This window comes from Taeniopygia guttata, chromosome Z (genome assembly GCF_048771995.1).
Source record: "Taeniopygia guttata chromosome Z, bTaeGut7.mat, whole genome shotgun sequence".
Lineage (NCBI taxonomy): Eukaryota > Metazoa > Chordata > Aves > Passeriformes > Estrildidae > Taeniopygia > Taeniopygia guttata.
This window is the reverse complement of record NC_133063.1, coordinates 30,444,905-30,471,131: the sequence shown is the minus strand read 5'-3', so window position 1 is coordinate 30,471,131 and position 26,227 is coordinate 30,444,905. Positions and strand designations below refer to the sequence as shown.

At 36.3% G+C, this 26,227-nt stretch overlaps 1 protein-coding gene across 12 annotated transcripts in view; it reads left to right on the top strand.

The window, feature by feature from the left end:
* DMXL1 (Dmx like 1) overlaps positions 1-26,227 on the top strand; it is a 79,392-nt gene that overhangs the window by 16,911 nt on the left and 36,254 nt on the right. For 7 of the 12 annotated variants that reach the window (XM_072922557.1, XM_072922556.1, XM_072922555.1 and 4 more), the window contains exons 6-20: positions 2,011-2,077; positions 5,053-5,228; positions 6,613-6,802; positions 8,297-8,465; positions 12,783-12,995; positions 13,753-14,006; positions 14,097-14,781; positions 15,302-15,423; positions 15,907-16,056; positions 16,362-16,464; positions 18,187-18,303; positions 20,383-20,607; positions 21,253-22,941; positions 23,476-23,586; positions 24,894-25,063. In XM_072922557.1, coding sequence (XP_072778658.1) covers positions 2,011-2,077; positions 5,053-5,228; positions 6,613-6,802; positions 8,297-8,465; positions 12,783-12,995; positions 13,753-14,006; positions 14,097-14,781; positions 15,302-15,423; positions 15,907-16,056; positions 16,362-16,464; positions 18,187-18,303; positions 20,383-20,607; positions 21,253-22,941; positions 23,476-23,586; positions 24,894-25,063 — 4,441 coding nt within the window. The remainder of the gene's footprint in view (positions 1-2,010; positions 2,078-5,052; positions 5,229-6,612; positions 6,803-8,296; positions 8,466-12,782; positions 12,996-13,752; positions 14,007-14,096; positions 14,782-15,301; positions 15,424-15,906; positions 16,057-16,361; positions 16,465-18,186; positions 18,304-20,382; positions 20,608-21,252; positions 22,942-23,475; positions 23,587-24,893; positions 25,064-26,227) is intronic. The other 5 variants (XM_030258661.4, XM_030258658.4, XM_030258657.4 and 2 more) reach the window with 2 other exon arrangements.

Here is a 26,227-nt window from a genome sequence, read left to right as displayed (position 1 = left end):
CATGGCGTTCTTTGTGCCGCTTCAGGCAGCGTTTACATTTTATACTAAAAACTACAAGTATTATGTTAACAATATTGTGCCAATATGTATCATTTATGTTAGACAGTGTATCTCTGCCTTAAACCAATAGAAAAGTGTCAATATCATACCAAGACATGGAGGACAAGAAGGAGAAGAAGGCCCAGGACAATCCCAAATCCCTCCATCTTGACCCCTGAACCACATTCTAAAAACCCCAAAATTCTACTTTTTCACCCTATGTTAACTCAACTATCACGTTACTCAAACCCCTGTAGCTTGTAATTCCTCATACAAAGTTGGCAGTTTTTTCCACAGGCTAAAATCGAAGCCACAGGTGTTTTTGACTTCATGCCAAGGTCTCCGATCCACCTGCCAGGGTCTCGAGACAGCCAGGGCAGCCAAAGGGATGTCCCTGGATTCCAACAATGCACCTGAAGTTAATCTTTGTGAAGCATTTAGAATTCTAGTAGGTAGTTCTACAGGTAGCTTTCTGGATGTACCAGAAAAAGATCCACTTTATGATCTCTCAGTGGTTCCTTTTTCTACATACTTGAACTTTTATCAGTAGTGATGTGTTTAAAAACCCAAGATCATCCAAATGACGGCTGGAAAACCTTTCTTCATGTGTGATGAACTTTCTAAATACAAGGACTTAGAGACTTACTCTATTTTTTGCGATATATTTGAGTGCTCATCTCTCAGCCTAACAAGAGAAGTCAGGCTGTAGACAGAATGCCATTCAGTATGGCTTTAGAATCTGGGGTTCTGGTAATAGTAGTCAAGATCATACAGAGAGTACTTTTCTTCTGTCCCTTCTGTAACAAGTATTGCATTTGTATCATGTATAAAGACTTAGAGAAGTCTTCTCTGCTCTCCACCTCTTTTCCTCTTTTAAACTCACTTTGTTGGAGATAGAGCTAAGTGTTGCTTTCTTTGAATGAGTAGGTCCTGAAAAGAGTCAACGGAACTTGCTTTTTTTGGATACCGTTGATGTCTGTATGTCTTCTGGCATTTATACTGCAGTTAGATTTAGACTAGATTTTTCTTGTAGAGAAGTCTGCAATAAATTAATTTTGCCCCTGCAAATAACCTGTTTTAATGCCTGAATGAAACATTCCCAAATGGTTTCATATTTACCCCAGCAGGAGAATTTTGGTTAAACCTGGCTGGACTTCTTTGATACAGGGCTCTTGTAATTGCCTTGCTCCTGTTACTGCACATAAATGCACCCTGCTTTTATTGACCTTAATTTGACTTAATCTCTTTTGAAAGTTAGGCCTCAACAACTTCTTACATGGGTATTAAATTCAAGATTAAAATGTACACTGTATCTGTCCTGTTCAGTTAAAGTTTTGTATGTTCTTGTTGCTATTAATAAGCTTTGTTACTTAGCTAATAATAAGTGCTTCAAACCCTGTGAAAGAGCTCATCTATTAGTACATCCAATTAAAGTAAAACGCTCCAAAAGTTAACCACGTCATTAGGTTTAGAATATTTTGTTGTCACATCTTAGAGCAGTGTTCCCATTCATGTAAAAGCTACTTTCAGACACTTAAACTACATCATTCCTTTTACACTTGAGTTATATTTTCTTGAGTTGTAATTGTAGGGAATATGGGAAGTGAAGCTGTCTTTCAGAGAAGTTGGAAGATAATATGGTACTAAAAGACCAGTTTGAGAGCCATATAATCCTACTTCCATCGAAATGGAAGTAGAGCATTTTAAGCTATTAGCAGCTGCTTTTCTGCTTTGATATTTCTGAATATTGGATATTCAGCTACAAGATTCTGGTTTTCTGGGTCGTGACAACCATGAGTTGTACATGAGTTTATATCTTAGTCTTTTGTACTTTGTTAAAACTTAACTATTTCACACAACAATACACACTTGTACTTAAAAATTTTTTATACATTCAAGGAAAAGAATGTTTAGAATTTTATAAAAGTTGTTAAAGTCGTTTTTCTCTTTTTAATTGTCTTTATTCCATAGAACTGCTTCTCAAGTTTGTTTAATGAAGTTCTCACCAGATGGAGAGTTTTTTGCTACTGCTGGAAAGGTAAGCATTTTTTTCCTTATAGCTTTGTACTAATTCAGATAAGCTATTAAAGCAAACCAACAAAAACATATTAAAAAAAAAAGGTTATTTAATGAAAATTTTTTTTTCATAATTTTTGTGTAGTCTGTCTGTGTGTCTTTACATCTTGGTAAACATGAATTTGGTAGAAAGGTAGTGTGAGGCAGGTAGGTGACATACTAAATATTCACTGCTTTACTATTCTAAAATACTGATTTTTAATGATGCCAAATTATAAGACATCAGAAAAAAAAGAGTTTTGGGGAATTGTGGAATCTGTGGATGATATCACTGCTAGCTATCCTACTCTAGTGAGGAAGTATAATCAAAATAACAAAGTCTATTAAAAATAATGAAAAATAGCTCTTTCATATGTTTTTGTGTAACTATATGTGTATGTTGTTTTGTGTCCATAGAAGAGGTTCACATTCCCCTCCATATTGGCACATGATTCATGACGGTGTTTGTGGCCTATCTCGCTAGTTAGTTCCATGTGCTCAATATAGAGCAGTTTGTCAGCAAAAGCAGAACCCCTTGGCAAAATAAGCAAAAAAATTAAAACGAAGTGTCAGTCTTTTGTTTTCCTGAAACAAACTAATCTTTTATTTAACCAAACTTGTTGTTCAGGTTTTAAAAGACAATAATGTCTTTTGAAGTCAAAGCAGAAAAAAAAAAATAAAGATTATGTAGAGGATCCAGTGAACAAATGTGACAAACCCGTATGAGAATTTATATTACTTGTTAAGGAATATGAATGGGAGAAGTAGTGCCTCAAATTTCTGCTGCCATCTAAAGAACCTAGGAGAGGCTGCAGAGTTACTAGATACAAAACAACATGCTAGTATGTAAGATTAAGATCAGTTGCTGAACTAGTGAAAACCTGGTTTAAGTGTCACAGAATCCAGAGCAGAATTAACCTGACAGAACATGTTTCAGACTGAAGAATAAAAGACAGTTTTGCAATTTGTCCTAGTCTGTCTTGGGAGCATGAAAGAAAAATTAGTGTGTACACATAGTAAGTGGTTAGAGCAGTGTTTGATTTAGTACTAATGTGGAACTTGACTGTTTGGGTCATAGTAGCCCTTAATACATGCTTGAAAGACAAAGAGTTGAAGGTGATTCAGTGACGTTCCCCCCTCTCAGCCCCCTTAATTATCAGGCTAGCCCAGAGATCCGAGGCTTTGAGGGGAGGAACATCAGGAGATGGCAGAGATTTCCAGAAGAGGCTCTTACCCCAATATATGTTGGTGCAGCTCTCTTTATTCTGTCATGTCCATGGGGAGAGCGGGGCAAAAGAGAATGAACAGGAAATGTCAGGGATTTATCTAGAGTTTGGACAAGGTGGGCTTCTCTGGCTCTCCGCCAACCCCATTGGGGCAGGAAGGAGAGGTCCAGGGTTATCTTGATCAGAGTCACAGGGTCCTGGGGAAGGGGGAATAGAGTACCCATGAGCTCACTGTAACAATTCAGTCTGCAAATAAATCTTGCTTTTGAGAGGTAGTTGTCATTCATAGTTTTGTGATTCAGTTATGTGTATTAGGAACAGATGAGTAGTGCACATCTTTATCAGTTGTATGTGTATGTTTTTCCTTTAAAGTTTACCATTTCAGGTCATCATGCTTGAGTGGAAGAATAACTTTTAAGACATTTTCTATCTTTAAAGACTAAGATGTAACAAATCTGTAAAATTGCCTAGATTTTCTTTTCTAGGGAAACTGTACTCCAGTTAACAAGCTTCCATCATGTAAAGTGAAATACTACACTTTCTTCATGATCGACTATTATCTGTATAAAAACAAAGCAATAAATTCTCATGCTCCATTCTTTTTGTGCTTATTTGTATGTTGCATTTCTTGCTGTATATTCTGTGATGCTTTTAACCGTCACAGAAAGGAGAGCCATTCCAGCCATTTTTCAAATAAATAAAATTTTCTGAGTTTGTTTTATGTAAAAAGCAAGTGTTTTGCTATTGTCAACAATATATATGTATTCCACCTTTTTTTGATGGATAGGAGTTAATTTTACAAGTCAAATGTAAATGGTTTAATGGTTTCTAAAGTTACAATTTGATGTAATGGTGGAAAAATTAATTAGTCTGCAAGTAGGTTATATAAGGTTAATATTATTTCAGAGTTTTTGACTCCAATATCTTATGTCCTGTTATTTTAGATTATAAATTCCTTCAAAGCGAATTACTGAATAAGTAAGAAAATTAGTAAGTAGGAAAATCAATAAATAGCATGTTTTTTACCATAAATGCTTAAGTTAGTTATCTGCCTGGAGAACCTTTAAGCACGTCTTTGCTTCTATGTCTTACACCTTTACTTAACTTTTTGTGAGGGACAATGCTGGTCAGCAGCACCAACCTATCCTCCCCCTAGTAGGGTCATGTTATGCATATGCAGGTTACTTCAATATTTTAGTGCCATTCACATTTAATAGTTGATCAACAACTTGTGAATCTGGGTCCAGATTAATTTATCTAGTCCTTGAAGGCATAATCAATTTATGTGTGTATCTGAAAAAAGCAGTTTGAGCACTACTGGGCTTGGGTTTTGAGATAACATCTCTGACCTTTGTTTGTTTTCCTAACAGTTAAATTCATGCAGGGGGTTTGGGTGGTTTTCTGACAAGGTAGAATTAGTTGCATTAACATTTGAATGCCATCTCAAGCTAGTGCAAGTTGTGGTTTTGGGATTAAAAATTGGCAGCTAATCAGAAGGGTCTATATGAAATCCAAGTTAGTAATGACAGGAGTTAGGTGGAAGCTCTGCTCCTGTGTTTTCTTTAAGATCATGTTTTGAAGTTCCTTTTATGGAACTGTTCCTCTCTGATCAGAAAAGCATTTTACTTTAAAGAAAAATGAAACCTCAAGAGATGTACTCTAAAGTACTTGAAGTGCATCACATTCTTACACAAGGTAATCTTATTTACTGTCTATTTATGTCTTTCCACAGGATGACTGTCTTGTGAAAGTATGGTACAATGCAGAGAGCTGGCGGTCAGCCGTATCACCACCTGGTGCCAGTCCAGAAAACCAAGCAAAAGAGCTTGATTTTTCATTTGTTTATTTGGCTCATCCTCGATCAGTAAATTCATTTTCATGGAGAAAGACCAGTAAATTTATGCCACGGTCAGTAGTTCTAATACCTAGTTCATAAATTGCCCCAAAAAAACCCCAGACTGTACAGTCTGCCTCTCTCTAACAGTCAGTAGTCACAGAATTATGTTTAACTTCAGTTATTGAGTATGCACACCTTTTATATTGTTTCTGCTCTTGAGAGGATGGCAAGTATCCTCTTACCTGGGAAAGAACTGAAAAGATAGAAGTCTCAGAGACTGACTTACATATTGAACTAAATACAAAATCAGCTCTTGAAAAGCCATGTCTCTCTGGTTGATTAAGTGGACATTCATGCATTTAATCCTGACATATCCTGATGGAATCAGAGCAAAAATCCTGTGAGCTGAAGTCCTCTTTCACAAACATTCAAATATTTTCATGTCTTTTTATTTGTTTCTCTACCTAGTACAAAGATAGACCTCTGTCAGAAATAGTATCTGGAAAGTGAATTGAAGTAATCATTTGGAACTGATACCTTTATTTTGAGGTGTTAGGGTTGTGTTCAGAAGATTCCAAAATGACCTATCTCTAGTTTTCACCAGTACTTTCAGTCTTAAACTGAAATAGTGTTAATATTTTTGTGGCCTGCAGCCATCTTTTTGCCATGTTATTCCAAACAGTGAACAAATTTGCGTTCCTTTGTATTGAGCAAGTTTATGTTGTTCGTTATACTAGTCTTTAAGACTCTTCATAAATCTATAGTTCTTACTCTGTAGGTCACTTGCAAAAATCCACCTGCTCCATGATTCCTAAGGGAATTTGCTGCTGAACAATCTGGTCATAGCTTTCGAGCTGTATGTAGAGCTAAATTGTGAACTAGTATGACCTGGAAAAATTATGATCTGCATAGTTTTTTCTAGTATCTAGTTGAGGGTAGTTGAATTTTTTGGCTATATATTTAACACAAGTTACACTTGGAAAGTAGTAACTAAGGAAAACTTGTAGATTTAAATTTTCTGTTGTTTTCCTGGTATTATTTGAATTTCTGGATATATATTATTTTGTAAGTGGTAGATACCAGTAAGATCTGGAATAACGATCAGGTATTCAGAATATTATTCGCTTTTTATGTGAATAACTTTAAAAGATAAAAAATTACATTTTGCTATTCTAGGTATGGATTTTTCTTTAAACTAAAATCCACAATTTGCTGTTGCACTATTTTGTGATGACGTTTGAGGTGATTTATGGTCACATACTTGAACAGAGGGGAAGGTCTTTCCTACTTCAATTATTTTCCTAAAAATATATTGATGAGTTTTTCTTGCACTGGTATCTGTAAGTTGGTGCGATTCCAAAGACTGGTAGTGGAAAACTGTTTGGAAATGTTGGTTTATTTTGATGCTGTGTAATAGTTAGCAGCTTCTTCACTCCTTAAATTTTCTTTCATTAGTGGTGCTGTCTGCAATGTACTCCTGACTTGCTGTAAGGATAATGTTTGTCGTCTCTGGGCAGAGACTTTGTTACCCAATGACAGTCTGTTGTATGGGGGAGGATACAGCAATTGGAGTGAAGCAGCGAACTTCACAAACAACTTCAAGAGAAATACTTCAAGTAAAGAAAAAGCGCATAGTGCATTGGAGGTAAGAATTGAAACTGAACAGTGAGAATAAACACACATAAAAACCTGTGATCTTAGACAAGTTTGTAATTTGTAACTCAGACATGTATCACAAGCTGAAATTCTTTATACCAGAGATGTGCATAAAATGTTATGAAAGGGTGAATTTCCTTGAAATCTTCCTTGGGCAGGCTAAGCTGACAGCTCTTTTGCTGAGCTTCTCATATTGAAGACATGAAGACATATTTGGAAGTTGTTCCAAAGTCACAACTGCTTATTTCTGTCTGGTGACTGAAGAATAATGCTTTGCAGTATTTAGTTCAAAGGGCTAGGAGCAGTATGGAGCACACATATAGGTTGTGTGAACCCCGGGGGTGATGCTGCCTTAAGACATGTGGTAGGGGCTCACTTGTTACCTCTGAAGTTGTGGGATGCTCTCCCTGACTTCTGCAACTGAAAAAGCAGTAATATGGAGGGAAGAAAAACAGTCGTTCTGCTGTAGTCCTCAGAGCTGACTGCTCATAAGCATTAAGGCAAATGATTCTTACCAGGTAGTGTTTTCTTACCAGTATGAATCAGGAAGAAAGTGTAGCATTAATGGTCTGCTTCAAAGGTATGTAGAGTATATGTGGGCATTGTGCTTTTATCTTAATGGAATGATGTATTTAGCATGCTCCTAGTGCATGCTATACCTGGAAAATAGTGCAGCATACCTGAAAAATATGACAGGCTGAAAGGCACAACAGAGAAAAGGAAATAGTCAAAGAGAGGAGGAAAAAGGAAGCTGGAGAAATTTCTGTGTTCCTGTGGAAAATAAGAGGCAACATTAGAAATCAGAAACAGCAATTATGTGATAATTGAGAGAAGACTGTTTGACATGCTTATGCTGTATAAAGATGGAAAGCACAGCTAGTGGAAAGGAATGCCAAGAATGTAACACCATTTTTAAACCAGTTGTGTACCTTTGGGTGCTTACATAGATGTCTACAGCACAAAAGGCTTGAACTGTGTAAGTCAGTCTTAAAAACTGAATATTATTCTTCCCTTTGGAAACAAGTATTTGTATAAAAGAAGAAGACCTTAGAACTCACTGGGGCGTTTTGTGGGAGTTGAAGTGCTGATCTGATTAGATCCAAAGTCCGGATCCAGTTTTTCATGAAATGAGACTACTCAGTATTGCTGTTTTGTTCAGAATCTTGAATAAGCATGGTGTATGTTTATGAAAAACAAGAGTATTTTCTGTGTAAGTGTAAAAAGTGTATGAACATAGTCTGTGCACTGAAGTGTGAAGTAGTTATTACATGAAGTTATTTTATGGGCCTTCATAAATAAATCCAAAGGCACTGGTTTCTCTCTACTGCAGACTCAGCAGAAGTTTGCAAGAAACTCCACTGATTCTTTAAATTAGCTTTTAAGCTGAGAAATATCATTCATTAGTGCCTAGAAAACCACTTGCAGATTAAATCTGCTTTATATTTTTGAAAAGATTTTAAATTATGCCTTATTCTTCATGCAGTTAAACCTGAGGCACTTCCGACGTGGAAGGAGGAGGTCAGGTGCTGTTGTAGCACATACTGGATATGCTCTGCATCAGCAAGATCCTCATGAAACTCATAGGAACATTCCTCCTCATGCAAATGCCCTTTGCCACTACCATATTGCTGCCAGTATCAATCCAGCCACGGGTAAGAAATGTAATCCTTGCTATGAAGTGAACTCTAGTTGCTGTTAGGTATGTGTTCTCGCTGGAAACTTAGCAGATGTTTTTGTTCAGTGTGACATTCACATTCTCTGGACAGAGAGACATATTTCTGTCTCTCAGGATTTCTTGGAGAAGGACAGAGAGAAGAAGATAAAACAATCTTTATCTCTGCTCCTTTGTTTTCCCCATGTGGAATGTGCCATGGAGATTGTTTACCTGATTGATTGATTGATTGATTGATTGGATTCTGGTGAAGGTTGTTTGGGTTCAATGACCAATTGGATCCAGCTGTGTCTTGGACTCTCAGCAGAGAGTCACGGGTTTGTTAGGTAAGTAAGAAGTAAGTATGTAGAATAGTATAGTATCTCTTTAAATAGTATATTAAATAGTATATTAATACAATAGTAATTATAATACAATGTAGCTTTAATAAAGCTATCCTTCAGCCTTCTGATCTGGAGCCCAGACATCATCATTTCTTCCCTGATCCGGGGTTCACTGTGTTTCACTATAGTTGAGTATTTATATAATCATGCAAAATTGCTAGTATGTTGGTTTCATTTTTTTGTGAAAGAACTTTATACAGTAATGAAATTATTTGAATAAATTTCCACTGCAGTAATCTTGTCTTTTATGTTGTTCATCTTTTAAGTCAGACTGATAGTGTCTAAAATGGAGAAAGCTAAGTATTTGTAACTGGAGTTAAAATTTACTGGGAATTTACTATGATACTGGGAACACACTGATAAAATAAAAAATGTCTAAGCTTCTTAAAATGAACACTGACACTTTAGTGCTGGAATAACCACACATTTGTGTACTTCTGTCTGTGAACCAAACAAAACATGACTTCACCCTGTATTCCATAAACTTTGATATTGCCTTGCACTGGAACAACATGTTGATAGGGGTTGAGGAAAATTCCTTATAGCTGCTGATACTTCTGTCTTTATCATTCTTGTCTATGCTGAAGATGATGCGTGTGTCTGCTCATTGAAGAGATAACCAGAAATGCTGTATGGAATGGTGTTTCATGAAGGTTCTGATGTGGTTTTCTGTGTCTAGACTTAATGAAAAAACATACTGTGTAATTCTTTTCTTAAATTAATTAAGCTCTGTTTTATAGTGTTGTCTTTCTATTCCTACTTAACATTGTTTGAAAGGCCAATTTTCAGCTAAGGGCATTTATGATTAGTTCATGTTTCTAGGTATACAGTCTGGTATGATTGGAAAGAACAAGTGATTTCCATTAACACTGCTGTGCTAAGCAAAGCTCTAAACACTTTCTCCTTGATTATTCTTCAACATTTTAAGTAGTGGTTAATTGGTTCCTATTTTAACAGACAGGACTAGAATCACATACAGCCTACCAGAAGGAAACTTCTTATGGTTTTGTGCTGTACCATCAGTGCTATCATATTTCTACTGGAAAAGTCTCCAGTCATTGCTTGTTACTACCCAGTGTCACATAGGAAAGTTTCTTGGAAGCTTCTTGGAGATTTGTATATCTCCTCTATATTTTTTCCTCTTCAGATTGCACAGTGGGCTAGCTAATCTTTTCATGTAGGTAGCACATAATCTTTGACCATATTTTTTTACTTATTTTTAAAGCATTTCTTATTTTTATATAGAATAGCTAATGTCCTGGTTAGCCATCAACCAAGCCCCAGGCAGTTGCTTGCTCACTCCCTGCAGGACTGGGGAGAGAGTCAGAAGGGTAAAAGCTAGGAACCTCCTGGGTTGAGATAAAACCAATTTAATAGGTTTTATCTCCACCTTGCTTTCCTTAACAGGGAAAACAAAAGCTGCATACACAACCAAAGAGACACAAGGAATGACTTCAGTGCTTCCTGAGGGCAGGGAGATCTTCGGCCATCTCCAGGAGAGCACGGCCCTATCACACCTACTGGTCACTTGGGATAACAAATGCCATCCCTTCAAACTTTCCCCCTTCTTCCTCCCTTCTCCCACTTCAAGCACTGACCACGATGTCCTATGGTCTGGAGTATCCCTTTGGTCAGTTTCAGTCACCTGTCCTGGCTGTGCATTCTCCCCATGTCCAATGCAGCCTCGCATTCCTCGTCAGTGCAGCAGTACAAAAACCAGAAAAGGCCTTGGCTCTGTGTAAACCCTGCCCAGCAACAACAAAAACATCTCTGCATTGTCAGCCCTGTATTCAGCACAAGTACAAAACATGGCCCATTACCAGACACTATGAAGAAAGTTAACTCTACCCCAGCCAAAACCAGCACAACTATGCAAACTTTATAATTCTGCTTTTGATAGACTTTGCAGTATAAATATGCCAAGCAGCAAACTCAAAGAATGAGGATAAATATAATTTTGGAAAAGATTAGAAAAATTGGATACTTAAAATTTGTGTTTGGCTTTTCTAATCTTGTATTCTTTTTTATGTTATCTGTATGAATCAGTATCTGTTTTAATGTCTTGGATTGCTTGGTCTTTTAACTCAGTTGATTGGAGGATAACTGTTTGTTCCTTATCGTAGAAGCTCTGAAGTAACTTCCACATTAAATCTTAATTTGAAGAAATATGTGTTCTCCCTCACAGTCAAGTCTTTAAGTACCTCTTAAGTCTAACCACATTTTTTAAGTAGGCCTTTTTATTTGCCCTTTTGAAATTCAATTTAATCCAAAAATTGTATTTCCTTTCATTTGATTTAAAATAAATTGGTTTGTGATCTCTTACTTTAAAATTTGCCATTACTACAGCATTTTAAAGTATCTGATAAAAACTAAAGCCAAAACAGCTTTATCGCTCATTCACTTCACATTTTGAAGAATAATGCTTTCATATATACTTGTATATAAGAATATATATAAGAATAAATATAACATGCAACAAAAATCCTTGAGACCTACTTTTATACTGTAATTTTACTTTTTCTGGTGTTCAGCCTGGGTGGAACTGTGTGAAAGGAATAAGCAGTGGTTACTAGGACAAAATTGTCTCTAGGCAATTGCAGAAAAAGTTACTGAATTCAAAGATTTAGAAGTTTTCTGGGAAGAGAGATTGTGATTTATGTAGCAAATGGAAATTCAGTAAGAATAACATCCAGAGCTGAACATCATTTAGAAGCTGATAGTATTAGATGGAAATTGAAAAAAAAAAGTGATTTCTTTAGTGACTTTGATAAATACTTAAAAAGCACATAGATTTATAATTTAATCTGAAAAATAATCTTTCTAGTTCACCCTATTCACATTTACTATAGCTTCATGTTTCAAAGGGTGTCAGCAGAATTTTTTCCTTCAGATTCTGTTACTTTCCAAATGTATAATAATACTTCTGAGACTGGCATTGGCCTGTGTAGGAAGATAGACTGTATTTCTTAAATGACCTGTGCTACTTCTGCCCCCTTCCCCTGCTGTATCCCCTACCCACAACAAAACTGCTAATTGTCATGGTGTTCCTTTCTTTTATCTTTTGTGCTCTCAATTATGATTTTCTTTGACTAGATTGAACGATTAGTAATTGAAACTATTGCTGATTTTGATAAAAACAACAGATTTTGGGTCGAAAAGTATTCTGTCTCCTGGGATGTGGAATTTAAGTAATGCTGCATAAATAGAGAGCAGAAGGAGATGAGATTATACATGGAGACATCTAGGTGGGATTACATGCACTTTGAGATTTTAACATGTTGCTCTATCACGCATTTGAGGAAATTGCAGTAAATCACCTGTCTGCTTTTTAGCCTTGATTAATTTAGATTATATTACTCTACAGCAGTCTGATCCTTGCTTCTGTCACGCACTTTGTGATTACTGCTTTATTTTTCACAGCAACATGGGACACCAAATACCATCAAACAGCTGTGTGAATTAACAGGATGTATCAGAACTAGAACTCCTGGGGTTTTGTGATGGTGTTACTAGAGGGCATTGTTTTATCTCTGTACTAGTTTTCGCTAGTGGTCTTGGGTTACAGTGTATATCTACTGCAGCATCCATTGTGGACTAAATGTTGGAAGATTATGCTTAAATTATTTGGTTCATACTGAGCTGTAGAGGCAAAAAAAAAAAAAATAACCTGCATGCACAGTATTACATCAACATTGCAGGACCCTACTGTTATCCTAATGCAAGCATACCAAAGAACCTCTGTGTGGAACAAGTCTCAAAGCAGATGGCGTTGGTGCAGGGAATGACAAGTGGCAATATACATGGATGTATTTTTTCATTGTAGGATTTCTGCTTAAAAACCATTTCTCTAAAATTGTTTTTTGACCCAACTTACTTAGTTCTCAAAAAAGTCAATCAGTATCTTTTTCTGGTAGATATTCCTCTACTGCCTTCTATCACATCTCTAAGTCTTGGGGAAAATGAAGAAAAAAGTGGACCTTTTATTGTACACTGGCTAAACAACAAAGAACTTCATTTTACCTTATCTATGGAAGTGTTTTTGCAACAACTTAAAAGGAGTTTTGAACATCATTCCCCTGAGACTAATACTGAGGATTCTAATCAAATGGATGGCAGATCAGAAGAAGGTAAAAGTCATACAGAGATAGATGTCATATAGAGAAATGGCATACAGTTTTTAAAGTAATTTGTAATGTTCCCCCAGGGGGAACTTAGAGATTGGCAACTTGACATGCAAGGGTACAGACAGATTACAGTGGCATTTCAATGTATTTTATTCCCATACACTGAAAGTATCTAAGTGACTTAAAAAAAAATGTATCTGGAAGTTCTGGTTTCTCTTTTCATAGTTGTTCTAGCAATTTTGATTTATTTATGCTGAAAACTCTATTATTTAATTAGGCTTGACTAGAGGCCTTCCCATGAAAATGTTACTTCAATATTAAGGAAGCAGGAGCAACTTTAGAATTAACTTTTTTATTTAGATATTAATGTACAGTAAATTTAAATAGCTTTATTCTATAACATAGTACAGTCAATGCACTTGAATATATACATCATGGAGATTATTGTCCTTTGTTCTGTCTATGCATGCAAAAATTTGTATAAAATAGGGGAAAAGAAAAATATTTCAAATTAAGGTGCAACATAAACTATTTTGGTTTGTTAGACACTGAGCTCTGTTATAGGATTTATTATTGTAATCGTCTTCCTTTTAAATTAGTTCTCATATGAGTAGCTTATAAAAGGCCTGAAATCAGCTCCAGTGCCTGAATAACACTGCTTATTATCCTTTTGGTTTTGAATATCTGTATCTCTATATACATCTATATATATGATGCTTAGGTGCTTCAGTGCACATATATATGTATGTGTGTATTGTAGAAGCTGATGAAAATGGAGATGAACAAAAAGGAAACCAAGAGAAGAAGGAACTGGGTGATGAGAAAGCTGCTCCATATTCAAGCCTTGTTCCTTTATCTTCTGCTGTTTTTGATCATGAAATCGAAGTTCTGCTTTCTGAATGGAGTAAAAATGCTGACATGCTCTTCAGTATACATCCTATGGATGGCTCCCTGCTGGTGTGGCATGTGGACTGGCTGGATGAATATCAGCCTGGCATGTTTCGTCAGGTGCAGGTACTTTATTCCTCCTGCATTTTACCTTGGTGTTCATTGAAAAGTATGATGGGAACTCTAATACTTAGTCTTTCTTTCCTAAAATTGCAGGTGTCATTTGTCTCAAGAATTCCTGTTGCGTTTCCAGCGGGCGATGCAAACTCTCTTTGCAGAAGTATAGTGATGTATGCTTGTACCAAAAATGTTGACTTAGCTATTCAACAAGGCAAACAAAAGCCTACCGGCCTTACACGATCTTCATCTATGCTTATCTCTTCTGGACACAGTAAATCAACCAACAGCTTAAAACTAAGTATCTTCACACCTAATGTTATGATGATTTCCAAACATGCAGATGGGTCACTGAACCAGTGGCTAGTGAGTTTTGCTGAAGAATCTGCCTTTTCAACTGTACTCAGTATTTCACACAAATCCCGATATTGTGGTCACCGTTTTCATCTTAACGACTTGGCTTGCCACTCAGTGTTACCACTGCTGCTTACAACCTCACATGATAATGCTCTAATTTCACCAGATGTTGAGAAAGCAATACAGGCAAATGAGTGTTTTAAGTCTCAGGAGTCACCAGTAAGACATCAGAATAGAGGCAATGCAAATGTGACATCCCAGGATCCCAACACTGTGTACAGTGAGCTTATTCTATGGAGAGTAGATCCTGTTGGGCCTTTGTCCTTTTCTGGTGGAGTTTCTGAACTTGCTCGGATCAATTCTCTTCATGTTTCAGCTTTTTCTAATGTTGCATGGCTGCCCACACTTATACCCAGCTATTGCCTTGGTGAGTTTAATTTTCTGATTTGTGAGGTATTATAGAATAAAATTAATATAGCCTAATAATGCACTTTAATAGATAATACAGAGATACTTGAATATACTCGAAAAAATGTTAAGCATGGGTCCTTTATTTCACAAATTTTCAAGCTTCTGATACTTGGGAATTCTTTATTCCTGTGTAAAAAGTTTCCATGTTCTACTGTTCAGTTGTATGTATTTGATGTTTTAGGAGCTTATGCAGAAACTTAGATACTAGTGCATACTTCATAGCATGCTGAACATCTAAAAGCTGAGGGAGATTTAGCTCTAGTTTGCAAATGGAATTATTTCCTTTAATATATTTTGATTTGAGTGCTAAGCACAGCTTTAAACTTTGTAATTCTTGCTTGTGAATAGAAGTTAAGAGGACTTTCTTTTATGCTGTATAGTTTTTCATCATAACTTCGAAAATGCATGTTGTCAAAAAACAAAAAATGAAGCCATGTGGTGTTTGAATATTTGAGCAGTTTCTTCCTTCTTTTCAGGTGCATACTGTAATTCTCCAAGTGCCTGCTTTGTGGCTAGTGATGGACAGCATTTAAGATTATATCAAGCTGTAATAGATGCTAAGAAACTTCTCTGTGAGCTCTCAAACCCAGAAATTTCTGTAAGTGAAAAACCATCTCAAGTTTTTGCATGTTATGACTTCTTTCAGTTTCACTAGGCTCAGACTTAGTGACTGACTAAGCTGGTTGCTGAGGACTTCACAGATTATTCTGCTTGTAAAAACAGATTAGGTAAGGCTTTTTAGCTGTACTGCATTTCATTTAATCTCAAACTCTGCATATTGAGGCAGGCCAAGCTTTGATTGGGAAATATCTGTGAAGTGCTTACACCCCAAGGAATAATAACTGTGTGGATGCATTGCCATCCTGAGGAAAGGTTTAGACAACAATGCAGCTTTCAGAGAAAGGACAATAAATTGCTGTATGTGGGGCTTTCCAGATACTCTTGTCACCTTTCAGCCATCAAAACCAAATGTGCTCTTCATAAAACAGGGAATGTTACCTGTGTTCTTAGTCAATCACAGCTAGTCTATATCTTATGCTTTAGTTAACATTTGCATAGTGATGTTGCATCTATCTAGCAGGTTGTGCCACAGAAATGCATAGGAGTTTACAAGACCACCCCTCTGATTCTTTTCAAACAGAAATATGTTGGTGAAGTTTTTAACATCGTAAGTCAGCAATCTACGGCTCGCCCGGGATGTATCATTGAACTGGATGCCATTACAGAGCTTGTAAGAACATCTGCTATACTCATTTTATGTCATAATTAGCTTTTTAAAAAGCATTAATAATAAAAGCAATATCTGTAGTTCTCCATTAGGTAAATTTGGGGTACTTAGACTGTTTTTGACATATTCTTGTACTTGTTTTCAGCAGTACATGTAAATGAAAGGAATGTGAATAATGAAAATGCATTTTACGGAGGAGTCTTCTGTTTGTGTGTTTAACTTACCAAGTTAGAAGCTCCTGTGTTAGAGAGCAATCTTGAAAAGTATACACCAGGATGCTCACTTTTTGTGTATTTTTACTTCCTTAGCATGGCCGGAAAACACAGTTATTGCATGTTTTTCAAGAAGAATTTATTTTAAATAACCAGGAGAAGGAAATGCCTTCAAAGAAGAACAGTTTATCAGACTCTGGTAAAGAATTTTTTTTCACAGAACATTAAAGACAGTGTTTTATTTTTCATTCCACAGAAGAAAAAACTTGTTTAATGGCTTTTATCATTTTAATGTCAAATACCTTAATTTGAGATCTTCAGAAGAAACTCATGGGTGTTTCACTTCTTTGAGTTGTATGCACCCAAATTTTAGATCAAGTAGTTTAACTCACAAGTTACCCATTGTGTCCTGTGTTAGGCAGTCCCTTAACATGAGAGGGGAAAGGGTTTTAAATATGAAGACAGTACTTGTAGGGTATAAAACAGACAAAACTTACTGTATCTTGTAATGTTGGATGCTCTTCTTTGACATCAGCTAAATATCGCTCCTCAGGCCTTGCATGGTACAACAAATGGCAAGCCAAACAATTCCTCCTCACTATAATACTGTGAGTAGTGTGCGGATTTCTAGGTCCTTGGACAGATCTGAATTGCTCTGGAAAAATTAATAGTGTTCCTTGGTGGAATGCCTCAGTTTTTTGCTTCTATAGGCATCACATTGTTCTATTCCAATGTCAGAGTAAAGTTTGTGATACCAGGTCATCTGCGGTACTAGATAGGAGTTCTGAATGAAAAGAAGCAAGAGTTGTGGAAAAGTGTCAAAGGAACTTAGGGAAATTGGATAGACATAGTGATTATTTGAGTCTGGAACTGGCTGGTTTTACCTGAGGAACAGATTGGGAGTAGTGGAGTTAATCCCAGCCTTCAGCGGAGTTCAAAAAACACAATTGAGATGTTGAAAATAAGAAACAAAATAGAGGTTATAAGAAGTGTTACTCTACAGCATAATTGTATGTTTACATCTTGAGTATGATACACAGAAATAATTTTAGAACAAATAGGGAAATATTTGATCTTAGACAACTGTATACATCTGTATGTATTCTGAAAGTCTGTAATAGATTGCTGTATGCCACCCATGTAATGAGTTGGGCTAAAGGGACCCTTTGAAACACTGTTAAATTAGAACTGTGTCATTTGCATGCATTCTAATTTGAAATTATTTTGTAGCACTTTCTTCTTTTCTCTTTAATAATGCATGAAGGTAGTTACCTCCTATTGTTTTTAAAAAGAACAAATCCACTTACATTTTTCTATGATACCATAACGACTGCAATGTTAAAAGCACAGGGCAAATACAGCTTATTCATGGTAATGTTTTATGTATACACACACCTAAAGGGTCAGAGGAATCATGGAGGAAAAAGAGTCCCTAAATTAACTCTTCCTTCTTGGTTCTAATGGGTTGACTTGTATATGAAGGGAAGAGAATACATGGGTGAACTCTTCAGAAATGGACATCTATTGATAATACAACTCATATCTTCTTTTTGTGTGTAACTAGGGCAAGTAAATTCTTAGGAAGAAGCATTGTATCGCTTTCTCTTTTCTAGACTATACTGTATTGATAATACATTCTTGGATTTAACTTTAAATATAGCAAAGACAGGCAAATGTGTTGTCATCTCTGAAAGAAAACACTGGCACTTCTTACATGAGCATACTTGTAATTGTAGTGTTTGTTAGTTGTGGACAAAAAACGAACAAAGCTAATGTAAGAGATGCAGTCAGACCATTGCATTTCAGTATTAGTTCATGTTAGCTTAATCTGATTATGATCTGATTATTTGGTAGACAGCAAAATTTAGTTTTGCTTTCAGGTGAATAACCCCTAAGATCTTCCCATTCTCAATTTCATCAGGAAAGCAGCAGAATGGATTCTCTGAAAAATTCTACTTAATAGTGATAGAGTATACACAAAACCATTCATTACTACATATGTGGCATTTAGATCTGAAGGCAATTCCTGTCTCAATAGGTAAGCCCTCTTTCTTATAGTTTTCTTTTAAAAAATAGCTGCTGTCTAGTGAATATCTGCTATTCAGTGTAATCTAAAATGTTTCATCTTTTTTAAAAGATTCTGCGTTTGATTACAAGATTTTATCACAACCATTCTTTCTTGATTACCTAATCTTCTGATTGCTATAACTCTTCCGTTCAGCCTGAGCCTGAAGTTTGGTATTTCTTATGCATTCTAAGGCCAAATATGCTTAACTGGCTTTAATACAGTCTAACAGCTTAGCTGTTTCGCTTTTTGGAGGTTTTAGGTCTGCAATTTTTGAGTTTATGCATACATTTTAAATAGGACCGTAGTCTGAAGCACCTAAGTGTCAGTGATGCTGTTACAATTCTAAATAATTTTGGCATTCTGAAATCTGCTGGTTCTCTTTCAAACTACCAAACTCCCTCTAAAACTCTAATGTTTTTAAGAAAGGTAAGATACACGTTAGTAGTTTTCTGTTAACATTTAAAGGTTTTAAGAAACATAAATATCATACCACTTACCAGACAAATCTGTTATAATGCATGTTTCTGTCATTTAAACTAAATTAGCATTTCTTACTGTTGCTTTCAAATAAGAGAAGCAGTGTTATTGCAATTAGTTTATAAGTTAGTGAGAATAATAAAGATCTAAATTTTCTGATGTACTTATGTGATGAAGAAATGACTGGGAAAGCTGTTCAGCAAATATGTTGAAAATTTTTGTATTCCATTTCATACTTCAGATCTTGAGTTTTACTAAAATATTACAGAATCACGCAGAATCACAGAATAATGAGGTTGGAAGAGACCTCTAAGATCATCAAGTCCAACCTATGCCCTAACACCACAACTAGACTATAGCACCAAGTGCCAAGTCCAGTATTTTTTTTAATATCCAGAAATGGTGATTCTACCACCTCCCTGTGAAGACAATTCCAGTATTTTATTATTCTTTCAGTGAAATTTTTTTTCTAATATCCAACCTAAACCTTCCCTGACGTAGCTTGAGGCTGTGTCCTCTTGTTCTGCCAGTTGCTGCCCGGTGGAAGAGACCGACCCCCAGGAAGCTGTAGAGAGCAATAAGGTCACCTCTAAGCCTCTTCTCCAGGCTAAACAACCCCAGCCCCTTCAAACATTCCTCAGAGGGTTTGTGTTCCCCTCACCAACCTTGTTGCCTTTCTCTGGATGTGCTCAAGGATCTCAATGTCCTTCCTAAACTGAGGGCCCAGAACTGGACACAGCACTCAAGATGTGGTGTCACCAGTGCCGAGTACAGGGGAAGAATAACCTCCCTGCTCCTGCTGGTTACACAATTCCTAATGCAGGCCAGGATGCCCTTGACCTTCTTGGCCACCAAGGCACACTGATGGCTCATATCCAACCAGCTGTCAACCAGCACCCCCAGGTCCCTTTCTGCCTGGACACTGTCCAGCCATACTGTCCCCAACCTGTAATGCTGTAGGGGATTTTTGTGTCCAAAATGTAGAACTAGGCACTTAGACTTATTAAACTTCATGCTGTTGGACTCTGCCCATCCATCCAATCGATCCAAGTCTCTCTGCAGAGCATTCCTTCCTCCCAATAGATCAACACAAGCTCTCAGGATGCATTCATATCACATTCTATGAGAACCTATGTTTTAAGGAATAAAATAAAGCTGTTATTTAAACTTTTCTCAAAAATAACTTTCACCAATTTGTAAGCTAAGACATGAAGGTCTTAATTGAATTTTCCCTAGCTGCAGGTACTCTGTGCTTACCAAAACCCTATTTTCCTATATAGCCTATATTTCCCTATATAGCCACATACATATTTCTTTGCAATTTTGGCCTTTTTGATCACGCTTTGATTGTTTTATAATCTCTCAGCAGTTCTAGAATCTCTGAAGTATTTAATGTGAGATGTTTTTAAATCTGTGTTTCTCTTTAAATCTGAATATGAGAATACATTTCATTAAAATGAATGTAAAATTTTAAGTCAGGTTCTTCTGGAACTATTAAAGTGAATAAAATAACTTCTTACATTATAAGAAATCATTGATCTTTTAAAGTTAACAATGTATACCTTTTTTTAGATGAAAAGATAGATTCAAATCCATCTGAAGAAGCAACACAAACAGAAGAATTGTATTCTTCACCAGATCCAGAGAAAATCCAATCACCTTTCACTCAAAAGTATCAGGCCTGTAGAGCAAACCTTCAGAGCACCAGCTGGCTTACTTTGTCTTCAAAAATGGTGTATAGTCAAGAATTGAGTATGCCAGAAGGAGTAGAAATAATAAATGTAAAGCCATCAGCAGGTTTGTCATCTGTTTTTAAAACACTAAAATAGGGAATCTCTGCCTTTCGGACTTGGGTCTTAAAATTGAAACAAAGTAATGGTGAGTTTTGGATTTGTTGTTGGATTCGAGTATGTGTAGGTGAATCCGAAAGGTTTGCTAAAATGTACTTCCCATAACTTAATATCTCAGTCCTGGAACTAACACTAAAATAAAGCCTTACTTGAGGTATAATATTTACTGTATTCCACATACTCGCAAAAAATACAGTTGAAACACAAATTTTGTTTTGCAGTGATGCATGAAAATTTTTGTAGGATCTATACTTAAATGTTAAGGTTTTCATCAGTAGTCTTTCTAAAATACAGTTTTAGATTTTTTAATGGAGAAATATTTTTTATAGAAGAGAATATTTATTAGTATTCATGTTTAAATAATATTATTTGACTCCTCTCTAGAGCACAAAATGCAGTTAAAGGGTAAAATGGTTTCATGGTATTTTTGACATATTGTCTTCTTTGTGAGGCCCTGTAAATGGCTTCTTTGTGAGGAAGCATTAATACGTTTTTTAATTTGGAATAATAGAATAATGGCTGAATAAAAATGTTGCTAATTTTGATTTTTAGTATTTCCTCCAGTAATAATGTTTTACTTTTTTCATTTTAGGACATCTCAGTTCTTCTTCCATATATCCTGTTTGTCGTGCACCTTACCTGTTGGCTACTTCCTGCTCTGATGGAAAAGTTCGATTCTGGAGATGCAGGGTTATCACTGAATCATCAGCTTCTTCCATGCCACAATATGGCACCGACGGTGATTTCAAATATGTGTGGGAAGAATGGCCATTACTGATTGAGGATGGTCTTCCTAGTAGTAGTGCTATTAATGTTCCAGGGAGGCCAGCTGATGTCAGCTGTGCACATACAAACAGATTAGCAGTAGCATACAAGCAGGCAGCATCTAGAAATAGCCATCTTTCTCAAGATTTTGTGATGCACATTAGTATTTTTGAATGTGAATCTACAGGGGGCTCTTCTTGGATTTTAGAGCAGACACTTAATTTAGATGAGAGAGGCACCATGTTGGACTCTGGTGTTAGTGTTGATAGCGATTTAGTGGCAGATAGCCAGCAAGATACTTCTCTGTCTCATGGTGGGAGTATTATATCCAGCACTAAGCACTTGGTACACTTGGATTGGATGTCTAGGGAAGATGGTTCTCATATTCTGACAGTGGGAATTGGATCAAAACTTTATATGTTTGGTCAGATGTCTGGGAAGAGGCAAGAACAAAATGGTAACGAGATTGTAGCAATCTCCCACAGTGGCAGTCCTAAGGCTGAAACCCTTTCTGGGTTTGTTTTGCTTCGTTGTGTAGACTTGGTTTCATCTGTGGAGGGGTCACCTCCTTTTCCTGTGTCCTTGTCTTGGGTGCGTGATGGCATTCTGGTAGTTGGAATGGATTGTGAAATGCATGTTTATTCCCAGTGGCAATCTCCTAAGCAGGAACTTGTTAGTACAGACTCCTACAGTGGAAGTATGCCTTGCCTAACTAGCTTAATGAAACAAAGTCAGTCAGCTGCCTCAAGTCTGCATTCACCAAAAAGAACTTTGACCAGATCTATGACCAGCCTTGCGCAGAAACTTAGTGGGAAAAGATCTGCCTCTGATCTGTCTATGGAAATGGAAGATTCTGGTCTGTTTGAAGCAGCTCATACATTATCTCCAACTTTACCTCAGTACCATCCATATCAACTGTTGGAACTCATGGATCTTGGTAAAGTACGCCGAGCAAAAGCCATTCTGTCCCACTTAGTGAAGTGCATTGCTGGAGAAGTTGTTGCTATAAATGAGTCTGAGCCTAATCATGACAAGAGGCTCAGATCTCTGACAATCAGTGCTAGTGGAAGTACTGCAAGAGATCCCAAAATATTCAGCAAAACAGAGACTACAGACTATATTGAAATAGACTCTGTTCCACCATTGCCTCTGTATGCTCTTCTTGCTGCGGATGATGATTCATCTTATTCCTGTTCAGAGAAGTCCAATAATCAGAACAGTCAAAATAAAAAGGATATGCCCAATGATAGTTACGAAAATCTCTTCCAAAATACTGTTATAAGTACAGATGACCTTGTAACATTTGAGGCGGATGAAGACAGTTCAAAAGTCATTGATCTTTCTCAATACAGCCCAACTTACTTTGGACCAGAACATGCTCAAGTTCTTTCTCGTCACTTGCTTCATTCAAGCTTGCCAGGTCTGACTAGGATGGAGCAAATGTCATTGATGGCCTTGGCAGATACAATTGCTACTACCAGTACTGACATTGGAGAAAGCAGAGACAGAAGTCAGGGTAAGCTGTCTCTTCCAAGGTAATTGTACTACTGTGATTCACAGCCTTTCCAGGGATTTTTTTCCTATTTTGGAATATTTTTTGGCTTGTAAGATGATGATGCACCTTCATTTCATAGTGTAATTATTTCAAGACCTATTGCTTTGATAAAAGTAGAATTTTCTTTTGCCACCTGGTAATGCCACTGTGAGTCCATCAGTTCACATACTATAATTATTTTGAATTCACTTTTCAAGAGACAGGAATGACAAATATTTGTTGTACCATCTAGAGAAATTTAGAAATAATTTGGTTTGTTTTTTTAATGTATTACAGTTTTTCTGTCTCTTGCATTAAACAGAACAAATAACTTCAGAAGTTTTTATATTTGAAATTTTCTTCTTTCTTTTTTCTTGAAGGGAAGAATTATGGACTAAGCTATTGCTTACAAATTCAAAGTATTAGCACTCACAAAATTATATTTCTTCTATTAAGACCCACGGTACTTACTTGGATTAATTCCTGTAAAATGTGTGTAAAAATATTTATTTCCAGGTGGAGAAACGCTTGATGAGTGTGGTTTAAAATTTTTATTGGCTGTCCGGCGTCACACCTTTCTGACAACTGCACTTCCTCCTGTGCATCGAGCCCAGCTGCTTCACCAAGGTAGCTGATGTGTTTTCTTAGATGAGTTGAGTTTTAGTGATGTAGCTGCGCCTATGACTGCTGTACTGTTGATGTGCCTCTGCAGAACCAGTAATTTAATTCATTGGGGTTTTTCAAGAAAATATTGTCCAATATGAATGAATGCTAGAGCAGAAAATGTTTTGGTTTTGGTAAAGGTCTCGGAACTGATTTTTTTCTAACAAGTTTTTAGTTGATAGGGGAATGTTTCTATTTCCCCAAATTAAATACCCAAAATTCCCCAAATTAAAGTCTACTACCATGTTGTTCCAATAACTTTCTGCAGGAATAATGTAGTAAACAACTCTACCTGTTTATGTAGGGATTTAGTACATATTTAGAAAAAAAATTTACTACTCAGACTTTTAATATTTCTATATACTTACCCTAAGTATACAATTGACTATATCATATAGGGAGTTTTTTTTGTATAATTTAACTAGTTCCATCCTGATACTGCAGATGACAGAATGAGATGGATTTGATTAGTCATGATCAGATCTAAAGGACTGGCTATGATTAGTTCTTTAGCCATCATGACATTTGTGATAGCATTTTTAATCTCATGGCTTATCACCCCTCAGCTGAATCAGAGGTTGGAATTTGCCAGAACTGCCACAGCAGAGTATTGCAGAGTTAAGATTAATTTTAGTTGAGGTACTTCTGCTTCTGGTGAGCTCAGAAATTGGTGAGAGTGGGAAGTGCCTCCGGGGCACACGCGGAAGTGCCTTTCTACGAAGAAGCATCCCTCCTTCACCAGAATTGCAATTATCCCTAGCCAGCTATGTTGCTGCTTAGTAATTGCTTCCTTCCTTATGAGATTTTTTTATTTTATGTTTTCTTTTCTATCTCTATCCCCAAAGATGTTTTTGCTCTGATTGTCTGAAACTTTTGCATTTTCTAATCCAAGTCAAAATAGTGAACATATCTTTCAAAATTTTGAAAAAATTAATCAATATATTGATTATCATGGCTAATCTTAGTGCCATTTATTGTCCATATGTTTGAGCTTTATAGAGAAACTCTATTCTTCGCAAACTTTCCTAAGGAGTTTGCAGATGAAAAATTGTTTCCAGTTGTATGATTTTTCTGTAATGTGTGATTTGCAGTCCTAACAAATACACTTAGATGTCTGTTGCCTCATCAGCAATGCATTTAAAAATCTAAAACAAGCTGTTTGATCTTCTTCCCTTCTCACTTTCCCATCCCTTTGTCTGGATTCAGATTCTGGATTATTTTATTAATTAATATCTTCTGTTTGTTTTTTCTTTTTAATGGTGACTGTATAGGCTTATCTACTAGTCACTTTGCCTGGGCATTCCATTCTGTAGCAGAGGAAGAGCTCCTGAGTATGCTCCCTGCCGTGCAGAAGGGAGATCCAACATGGTCCGAGCTCAGAGCTATGGGTGTAGGATGGTGGGTCCGAAACATCCATAGCCTGCGGAAATGCATAGAAAAGGTAAACATAGCATTCTAAATAAAACCCAACAAAATCTTTCCAAACAGCTGTTCTCCAGTGTTGACCTTCTATTTATGTAGTTTTAAGCTTTTAGATAATGAAGTTTTTCTGAGTGTTTCATGCCGTATTTCTTTGTATCTATACTTTTCTGTAAGAATATGAACTTCTGTGTTTTACTAAACGTTTTTAGTGCATCAAATTCCAGTGTGGATTACATTTTTTGCTCTTAGATATTCCATCCTAAAGGTAATATTGTACAGTGCTTATTGTGGATGCTCAAGATACAGATGGAGGATATAGTTGTTTTTATAGCAAAATTGAGAATTGAAGTTGTGGGGAAAGGTTCTTCTTAGAAACCTATTAGATGTGGGAACAGGTTAGATATTGTATGTACATCTCTCTTGCAAATTGCTAAATTGCTTATTTTACATGATGAAACAAACATTCTATTGTTTTGTTTTGTCTTGGTGGGTTTTTTTTGAGGGGTTTTTTTTTTTGAGGTTTTTTTTTGGGTTTTTTATATTAAATATTTTAACCATCACAATGTGGCAGTAAGCCTAACCTCATTATCACTTGTTTTAAACTCTTGGAAAAGCTAGTGTGTTGAGCTAGAAAATGACATGCACAAGATACTTTGACTACAAAGCACCAAGTGGTAAAATGCATGTCTCTACTCTTACTTCTAAATCTTCAGTAATTAATCATCACTTTATGAAACTCAACTGCCTTGCTTTAAAAAATTCCAGGTATTCTGGGCCTGAGTTTAAGAATATTTTACATGGGACTTGGACTATTCTTGCTGCCCTTACCCTATTCCTTTCCACCTTCCAAAAGCAATCACTGGTCCCAGCCTGTTTCTCAAGACTCCATCTGTCCTTTCATTAACAGAGCAACTAGTAAATTAATTTTGGTATAATTTTAGAAACTACTCTCAGGTATATGGATTCCCATTTCATCTGCAAATAAGCTTCTAGAACTGGAAGAGCATGGGCTAAGTGTTATCAAATGGGTTGTTGTATCTTCATATGTTCTTATATCAGATTCATAATGACAGGAGGCATCGTGTATTAAAGAGAACTTCAATGCACTTTGGGGTATGAGATGCCAGAAGCAACAAGAATCTCATTTAAGATTAAGTTAAATTTGATTTTTTGCTTTTAAACT